Source organism: Theobroma cacao, chromosome 7, assembly GCF_000208745.1.
Source record: "Theobroma cacao cultivar B97-61/B2 chromosome 7, Criollo_cocoa_genome_V2, whole genome shotgun sequence".
In the NCBI taxonomy this organism is placed as follows: domain Eukaryota; kingdom Viridiplantae; phylum Streptophyta; class Magnoliopsida; order Malvales; family Malvaceae; genus Theobroma; species Theobroma cacao.
The window spans coordinates 5,922,449-5,932,362 of record NC_030856.1 but is presented as its reverse complement, the minus strand read 5'-3'; the positions used below and the strand labels follow the sequence as shown (position 1 = coordinate 5,932,362).

Below are 9,914 nucleotides of genomic sequence, written 5' to 3'. Positions count from 1 at the left end.
TCTATAACTGTTATCTTGCCCATGTTTTAAGTATGAGAAAAAGTAGAAAACTTTTCTATCAATCAATTGGTCATCCCATATTCTATAAACCTAGAATTTCTGTCAAATTAAGATTATACATTCAAAGCTTTAGAAAGAAAAGACCGGGGTGACCCAATCAGGGAACTTAAAACCACAATATTGATGCAAACTGACCCATATATACCCTATGACTCAGTGTGTTGTTTAATTTGAAGTAATCTAGAAAGCTTCTTCTCTTGGAAAGTGCCTCTTTATCTGTTGCAGCTTTTGCCTCTAGTGCTCCACCTCTTTCTCCAAATATTAGCTTTTTTGAGTCAGTGGCTGGCAGAAATATAATCACCGATCAAAAGGTTATGGAGACAATTCTTTTCCAATGTAACAAGAAGATGATGTTGGTCTAGAAAAACAGCCATGGAAGAAAAGTTTGAGCAAAAGAAAAACAGGGACAAAAACAAAGAAATGAGAATAGAAAACTAGCAACAAGTTTATGCCCGAGTTAAGGAGCTGTGACTTGACTTGTTAACTCTATTTCATAGATTGTAGCTGCTCCAGCAACCTGTTTGTGTTTATGAACAACAGTTATAAGACACTGTATGATATCATCCTTGTTATTATTAGATTTTGCGGTTTGGGTTTCAAGGGAAAATGCTACTGTCAATAAGTTTGCAATCATTTCATTTCAATCATATATGTAGGAGTACATATAATGGGTGAAGGCCACCACCTTTCTTAAGCCTATGAAAGCCAACCAAGGCTAAGGTAGATGAGTCATAGTTCATACATCAACCCCCTAATAGTCATGAATCATGAGATCCAGTCCAATCACCTATAGCCCTAACAAGCCCAAGCCATGCCTCCTAGCCCCCTACCCCCAACTTAGCCAACTCCAAGCCAGTGGTCCAAGCTTGGACCACCTAATCTTGAATTATATGCAAAAAAGATTGACTTGCCTCACCACCTAACATGGCAAAATCTCATGGTTTTGGATCAAAATCCTCTCTCCTCCCAAACCCCCCCCCCCCCCCCCCACCTTTCTTATGTGACATTACAGTTGGCTTAACCTCAATTTTGGGCTTGATTTGGAATGCCAAATCATATACTTTAATCCTTTTTTTTCCTTTTAAAACCTTAACCTCTTAACTTTCAATGCTTCCTTTGTCTGTTCTTGTGTAAACTATTTGGTCAAAACCCATACTCCTTTTTCAAACGAAAACCCTTGACCAACTCATTATTTCCTTCATCAATTCCAACTTTCAAGTTAGGGTGCCTGCTGGCAAGCCTGGCATACTAAATAAATTAAGCTAAAACGACATGTGGGTAAGCAACTAGGCTAAAGCTTGTCACTGAGCTAAGTTGACATGGCGAGTAACGATTGGCTATATGGTTTGGAAACTAGGGTGGTCCTTCCACACCAAATAAGGAAATTATAGCAAATGTTAATTAATCTCACGCGCTGTTTAAGTGCGATTCTCAATGTAATGCGTGGGGAGGCTGTGCTCTCTGCCCTGACGACCAGGCCCTGGCTTCGTTGATTCTTTCAACTGCACCCACAATTTCTTTCTGTTTCTCTTTTTGCCCACGCGCTTGCTAATCATAGCAAAGCTGATTAAGGTAAGGAGGTTAAAGGAAGTTGAGCACAAACGACAGAAAGGGCGAGTGGGGGGGTTGAAACATTTTGTACATGAACTGGTTTAAATGCATTGCATTGCATTAACCATAATCATCACCTCTATCTCTCGAAGTCCGGTCACGTGCACCCCCTTCGGATTCTCTTCTGTTTTCACCTTGTCCTTGTCTTCTTCTTCCCCTTCCCCCCCATGTGCTTCTCCTCCATGAAAAGCCCCAGTTTCCCCCACATATTTTCCACTATTGCCACTTTTTTTGTCCTTTTTTCTTTGCCACCCCCAAAAAAGGGCAACTTTCTTACTCCCTTGTTGTGTTGGCTTACTTGAGCTTGGGAAAAGAAACACAAGGCACACGGATGGTGATTGATATTCCCAAGACACTTCCTCTCCCTTCCCCCCCACTCCCCTCTGCTGCCCCTCCCATATCTGCTTTGTCAATCCTCGTGTTGTTTCTATTGTCTTACCACTTTATAGATGACCTGGCCACGTTTATGATGGTGCATTTCGTAACGTGGTATTGGTAGGGGATGATGCCCTCCCTTCCCCTTAGGATAACATGGTCCTAACTTTCATTCATTTTTATCTCAAATGGGGTGTTCCATTAGGTTTTTAGGGTTGGAGAAGGAAAAGATCACGTGGTCATAATGCCACTTGTCTCAAAATTCTCTTAAGTACACTCGAACATTTACTTCAATAAGTATGTTTTCGGGTGGAAAAACTTCGAAGGAATTAACATTATTATTCTTATTTGTATAGTAGCATGTTGTATGCATAATAGGGTATCATCCATCTATAATGCCATGAGCAACAAGACAAGCACTTATAACCATCCATCTCTTCTTAAATTGCAATTATAAATACTTTAGTGCTTTGTTACATAATTGAACCATAATTGAAAATTCAATATATTGAAGATTAATACTATGGTTGCGGTTAAGCAGTCTTTTTTCCTCTAGAAGAGGGGCATGGGTCTAATCCTAGCAACCAAAACCATTCACATGGCTTGCAGTTGAATGGGGCAAACATGTTTTCAATTTGGTGATAAGATCAACTTTTATCTTAAATTAACCTTAATTAATCTCCATAATTATACAAAGGGTCCACATGTATATACCTATCCTATCAAAGAAGAGAGCTAATACGGATACTTCAATCGTTGTACAAATAACAACAAATAAAGTTATATTTAATACATTATCAATATATAAGTTTTATGATTGAGTGATATTATATAAAAATGACATATTATTAATGTACTAAATATAAAATTTTTTATATAGTTCGTGTGTAATTATACTACCGAATCAAAATATCAAAGGCAATAGTTTTAACCTCACTTTCCCCCTCGTTTTTACCTATAAAAAATAAAAAGAATTGACCAAATTGAGCTAACTTTTATGTGTCAAGACACGACCAAACTTTGCTGAGACTTCACTCTCAGCCCACCAGGGGGAGGGTTTCCTGGTTCACTTCTAATGACCCAAAAGAACAAGTGTCCCTCTTGATTTTCCTAGAAACCTCAAGGCTAGAATAGTCATTTTCATCAACCCCATGAGAGAGAAAGGGAAAGCATACTAACACCCATGCCCCATGGGAACCAGAAAGAGAGAAGGAAAGAAAAAGCTTGCACTTTTGCTAAAGACAAAACAGCATTTCGTCAGCTTCCATTAAACCCTCTCTTCCTTTCTTTTCTTCATTTCATTGCATTTCCTTTGCTTTCTTCCTCTTCTCTCTCTCTCTTCCAATTAATCTTCTATCTGTATATCTTTGCAGCCCACCACCTTGGAATCAAACAAACAGGAGCTCATTATTTCTTATGTTCTTTCATTTGACTATTTACAACAAAAATCTCTCAATATCTTAACTTTTTTTTTTGTTTGTTGGTTCTGCATTCTGTTGATATGGTCTTATCACAGTAGACCCAAAAAAGAAGAAAAATAATGGATCCTGAGAGGCCCCATCGAAGTACCAGCATCAACAACAGCAGCAGTAGCAGTAACACAACAAGCACCACGAGCGAGCTCTTCATTTGTTTCACTTCGCGCCTTTCTTCTTCCTCAATGAAACTCTCTTCAAAATCCATCCTTAGTCCTGGCCGCACTAGGGAATCTTCACAAATCTCTCTTTCCTCATCCCTTAGTAGGAGATTGAAAAGTAATGGTAGCATGAAAGGTGGTCAAGCTTCACCAATGTTCCCTACAAATGGCAAAAAAAGAGGCTGTGCCTTTGAAAACCCTGAGCCTTCTTCCCCTAAGGTTACTTGTATAGGTCAAGTTAGAGTCAAGACCAAGAAACAGGGCAAAAAGTTTAAAGCTTGCAGATCTAAAAGAAGAGGGGAAGTTAGTTTCAGGAAAGTCGATCATAACAACGCCAACAATGGAAGCAACAGTCTTGATACAAGTAGCTGCCAGGATTACAACATGGGTCATTTTCTGAGCAATAATAATCATCATCACCAGCAACAACAGCAACAAGAATGCAAGAAATGGGTGCATTTGCCATTGACTATTTGTGAAGCATTGAGGGCATTTGGGGCTGAGTTTAACTGCTTTTTACCTTGCAGGTCTTCTTGTATGGCTAACCAAAGGGATAAAGAAGAGAGAACAGGAGGATCTGGTGGAAGTAATGGGAACGGAAATGGGAGTTCTTGTGGGGCTGTGTTTGCTAGGTGGCTTGTGGCAGTGCAAGAAGGGGAAGGGAAAGAGAGGGAGATTGAGTTGGTTGTTGGTGGGGAAGATGACGAGAGGAGGGAAAGTAGTGAGATGATGAGAAGCAGTCAAAGGAGGCATGTTTTTGAGGATATTGAAATAAATGATTGTGGTAATGAAAATGTGGGTGATGAAGAAGCTAGGGTGAGTATTTGCATACCACCAAAGAATGCTTTGTTGTTGATGAGGTGTAGATCTGATCCTGTTAAAATGGCGGCTCTCGCTAATAAGTTTTGGGAGACTCCAGTGCCTAAAGATGAAGAAGAAGAAGAAGAAGAGGAAGAGGAAGAGGAAGGAGCTGAAAATAAAAGCGAAGAGAAAGAGGAAGAGAACCAAAGGGATGTTGTGGAAGGGGAAAGAGAAGGAAGGCGAGTAAAATTTGAGCAAGAAATGGAACATCAAGAAGTGAGTGAAGTTAGTCAAATGTTTGTTTCTTGTGAAGCAACTGAAGAACAAGAAATCCCAGAAGCTGAAGCTGAAGCTGAAGCTGTAGCTGAAACAGAGGCAGAATCTGTTTTTGTTGGGGATGAAGCTGAACTAGTAGAAGAAACTCTGGAAAGAAGCTTAAAAGAGGAAACAATTATAGAATGTCAAGATCAAGAGCAAGAAAATGAAGTAGAAGAAGACCAGCAAGCATCAACAACAAATGATGAATTTTTACCAGAAGTTCCATTACATCTTGAGAAGCTACAAAGGGAAGAAAATGTACAAGGAAGTGATCAAGAAAATGAAGATGGCCTCGAAGATGAGCAACAAGAAGAAGAAGTAGAAGCTGAAGAGGAAAATGTTTTGGGTAAAGTAGAGGAAGAGTGTAAAGAAAATGAGAACGAAGGAGGAGAAGAAGTGGAAGATCAAGCTATAGCTGAAGAAGCAGAAGAAGAAGAAGAGAGTTCAACAGTAGAGGAGAAAGAGGCTGAGACAACCCAAGAAAGATCCGAACTTCAATGCCTGGAAGCCCGGGAACCCGACCCGGGAGATGAGTCAAAGGAGAGTGAAAGTCAACAGAATTTATTGCCAGATTGTTTGCTGTTAATGATGTGTGAGCCAAAGCTGTCAATGGAGGTATCCAAGGAGACTTGGGTATGTAGCACGGATTTCATCAGGTGGGTACCAGAGAAGAAAAAGCAGCCAGCCGTCAAGCAAAAGGACGGCGGAGATGAGCCCAAAAGAAGACTCTGCATTGACTCTAAACCCGCTCCAATGTTGTTACAGCCGCCTAGGTCTTCCTGCTCTTTCCCGGCTGCTCCACCAATGGCTAAGGCGGCTAATGGAGCTGGCGGCGGCGGTTCCATGGCTACCATGATTGAGCAGAAGCTTGTTGGGGGTAGTAAAGGCTATGAGCCGTTTGTGCTCACGCGCTGCAAATCGGAGCCGATGAGGTCATCGGCCAAGCTCTCCCCGGATGCTTGCTTTTGGAAGAACAGGAAGCTCGAGCCGGCTACCCTTGGAGTTGGCGCCGCTGGAGTTGGTTTTTGATGCAAGGTAAAAAAAAAAAATGTGGTAATTGGTAAGTTGTACGAGTAAATGTTGTAGTTTTGATCCTTGTAGACAGTAAAAAATCTTTGGGGTTTGCTTTCTTTCCTGTTCTGGCTTTTGCTCTGTACATCAATTTTTATTTGAAGCAATTCTTTTTGTTTTCACCCTTTTTTTAGGCACTGTAAAAGCTGTAAAACAGTGAATTTGCTCTTTGGGGTTTCCTTTTCAAGGGTAGCACAGTAAAAAAAAAAAAGGGGGTGTGATTTTGATCATGGATCATATTCTGTGGATGATGAAATTATTGAGAAGCTGATGATGATGGATGAAAAAATTGCATGTTACCTGTAAGCTGGCAAAGGGTCCACCAATGGTCAATTCTGAGCCGTTAGATTGGTTTTGATGGGTGGGACAATGAAAGCAATGGGCAGGCAAATGATTTGATGGGAAGGAAGAATTATTAAAGCTTTTGATGGTTTGGTCATAAGGATGTTTTCAAATCAAAGTCTCTAAAACAAAGGGGTTGGAGGGAAGATGTTGTCAAACTTGTGGTCCTTCAAGGTCCCCCATTTGGTCTAATTTTTGTGGATAAGAGACTTGAGAACAAGTCGCTAAAGTTGTTTGAGCTTAATTTTGATGTGGATATTTAGGGTTACTTTTATTGTTACTTATAAAGTGATATGTGAGCCAGGGCAAATCGAAAGTGGTGGTGGAGTGGCTGTTATTATCATTTCTAGTAATTTTTCATGTAAAATTAATCATTTCTAGTAATTTTTCATGTAAAATTTTAAATTCGTCGTATTTTAAAATATCTATGTGACTTGATGACTTTTTATTAATTTTGACTAGATTTTACAATATGTACATGATGTTAGTCTTTTGATTAGATAGATATTTTTTCGGTACGAAAGAGAGAACATTACGTCTCGAACTTAAAATCTCTACTCGAACCTTACTCTATAACTTGAATTAGGTCAATGGATGAATGTATTTTGAATCCATTTTTCCACCTCTATTAGGGGTTGGAGTAAACTTGGTTATGAAGGCAACTAGGATATTGCTTGTAGCTTCACCTTGCTTGGTACATAATTCCTTATCATGGCAGCTAGGAAAAACTACTAGAGGTTTTTTCCCCTCATGAAGGACATGATCAACAGATCAAATAATTGTCCTGAGCAAATGAATTATGGTTGAGTAACCTTTGCCTAGTTTCAAAAAGTAAGGTATCCACATGCCAATCATGGCAGGCAATGTCATCATCAAGTTTCAAGACAAACAAGAAAATTAGTGCTCCATCCTTTTCTTCTTTCTAACAGAGACTTCAGCCTTTGATCCAGGCCAGAGTTTTTACTTCCACCATGGGCTCTCTACTTTATATCTTATTATTCTTTTTAAGGTGAGGACAAGGACAAAGTTTAAATAAAAGAAAACCAAAAAGAAGTTAAAACTGGGAGTTGTACACTTGCCTGGGTGGGATTGTAAGGGTTTTTTATTATGCAGCTTCTATTGGCCTTATTGCATGTTTGTAGTTGGGCAGAAGACATTGTAGCCACTAAAAGACTCACCTTGAAAAAGAAAAAAATCCCCCATGGCTGGCTTCTCAAGCCTTTGTGAAGGCCTTTCTTCTTTCTCATTATCTGTTCCTGCCCTACCTTCTCACCAAAACATTTGGTTAATATAGCAACAAGACAGGATCAGATAGGAAATTTAAGACCCACTTTAAAGTATTGATACCCTATGATTAATGCATCAAAGCTTTGGCATGAAAAGCAGCCTAAAAAAGAGTAGAAAATCCTCAAAGCCAAAAAGCCTATGGAGGGCCATTCATAGTGAAACAAGGCTTTCTCTTGACTATGATTCTCTTTTGTTCTGAAATTGAGCCTGTGAGTGGGGTCTTACCGTGCATCCAACTTAATGTTGTTTCACCTTTAAGCCCCAAACAAAGGAGCCAAAACGTGGAAAAGATGGTGAACATTGTAAAACTTTGTGTCTGAGATTTTGCTTTTGAATCATGAGTTATTACTCTCTCCTTTTTGTCTTACTTTTCATCATGTGATGAACCCTAACATGCATACTTTTTAAGTGATTGATTTCTACCTATATATGTCCAAACCATGTGAAGCTCTAGCTAGAGTTAGAGATTAGGCGTTAGGGACTTACAAAATCTAAATCTAGGAAACTAGGCCATAACACTTTTTTGATATACTTAAAAATGAAAATGTAAATCTAACTTTTTCTTTATTTTAGGTATATATGATGTTGAGTTATATACCCAGTGATAATCCTCTTTTTATCTCTAGATTTGAATATGAAATTCTTAGATGAATTAAATTCTACTTTTTAGGTCAACATGCGCTTTTACTCAAATCTTCCGTCATAATCTTAGTATTTCTTTATCTCATAAAATTGACTTATATGTCATAAGTTTATACACTTATCACATCTCTTATTGATATGAAATATATGATATTCTATCCAATTCAATTATGAAATGTATTAGTTATAGTGGCTCTTTATTTATAAAGGAGAGAGATTCACTTTGAATCGGGTTAATCTTGATCTTAATATCTATCATGGAGATCTCAAATCAATAAAAAATTGAGTAAACTCTAATACCATTTCTTATAAATTCATACTTTACAAGTGAAAAACACCCTTAGGTAGCATATGGTATGAGGGAAATGAGAGCACACTTCTTATAATATGTCTAATTAAATTACATTACAGTGTTTATTTTGTAACAGACCACTGCAATGTAAGATTGCAATACAATCACATTACAGCCAAGAGATGTAATGTGATCACAGTTTAAAACTAATGCAATCACGTTACATTGCACTCTATAATATTATTAAAGATATTTTTATCTTTTAACTTTATTACTTTGTTAAAAATATTTTATAATATTATAATTAAAATAAAAAATATTAAAATAAAATATATAATATAAAAAATAAAAATTAAAATAAAATAAAATATAAGAAATTAAAATTTATATAATATAGGTAAAAAAATTAAAATAGAATATATAATATAAAAAATTATATTAAAAAATAAAAATAAAATATATAAAATTAAAAATATATTTAAAAAATAATATTATATAAAAATTAATAATAAAAAATACAAATATATTAAATTTATATTTTAATAAATAAAAATAATTTTAAAAATTAACATTAAACTCCTAATAAAATACTTGTAGATCAAACGCTGTAATATTATTTTTCTTGCATTTTAATCATTATTTTATTTGTATATCCAGCACTGTAATATTATTTTTTTTACAATCACATTACTTGTAATTATATTATCTATAATTATATTATATTATAAAGTATCAAGCACTGCTTTATTTACAAGTATAAGTGAAAGATCCATGACATTTGCCTAAAACTCCAGGAGAAGGTAGACACTCAGTCTCGAGCCGTAAGAGATGGCTTCTTGGGCGTTGGTTCGTGCAGGGCTAAGGGTACCTTGGGAGCTTGCTGCAGAGCAGCGACCTGCTCCCTTATGGTGCAATGATAATAAACGAGCCTTTAGATAAGCTGATCCATGCAAGCTTGCTGGCCCTTTAACCTAATCCAACAGTATGCTGTCTGCTTCTCATCTCTTCATAAAGGAAAATCAAGTCATGAATTTGAGCTGTCTCGGTTTTGAATTTTCTATTTTGGGTTCTTTGGAGTCCAATAATGATTTGATAGCCAACTTTGGACTTAAAAGAGTGATGTGATGGTTATCTCGATAAGATGATAAAAAGCTCAAAAGAGACTAAAACACTGATTTGTGCAGCAACCGAACCAAATTTCTTTCAAATTCTTGACCAGCTCATTGGAGTTTACCTAAAAAGCAGACCAGTTCATCATGAACTGTAACTACAGATAAATCAACAGCCTCAAGGTCAATAACTGTCATGTCTGGTCTCTAAAAAGTTTTGATCGGCTAAGTGAGTTAAAAATCGGCTGAAAAAGTCTACAATGAGCAACTTGTTTAAGCAAAATCAGAGAGAGTTAGAACTCTGAAGTTCTGACTAGGGTTTTGTATTTGGACAAAGCAATTCTTACCCAATAGTAACTCTGTTCTGCTG

General features: G+C 37.2%; 1 protein-coding gene across 1 annotated transcript; it reads left to right on the top strand.

Annotated features, from left to right (window-relative positions):
- Nucleotides 3,253–6,146, top strand: LOC18594091 (histone acetyltransferase KAT6B). Its single transcript, XM_018124498.1, has one exon. The coding sequence runs from the start codon at nucleotides 3,587–3,589 to the stop codon at nucleotides 5,828–5,830; it is 2,244 nt and encodes a 747-aa protein (XP_017979987.1). The 5' UTR covers nucleotides 3,253–3,586; the 3' UTR covers nucleotides 5,831–6,146.

Excerpts from the sequence above, each read along its gene's own strand:
- LOC18594091 (XM_018124498.1), top strand. The coding sequence starts at position 3,587 with ATGGATCCTGAGAGGCCCCATCGAAGTACCAGCATCAACAACAGCAGC.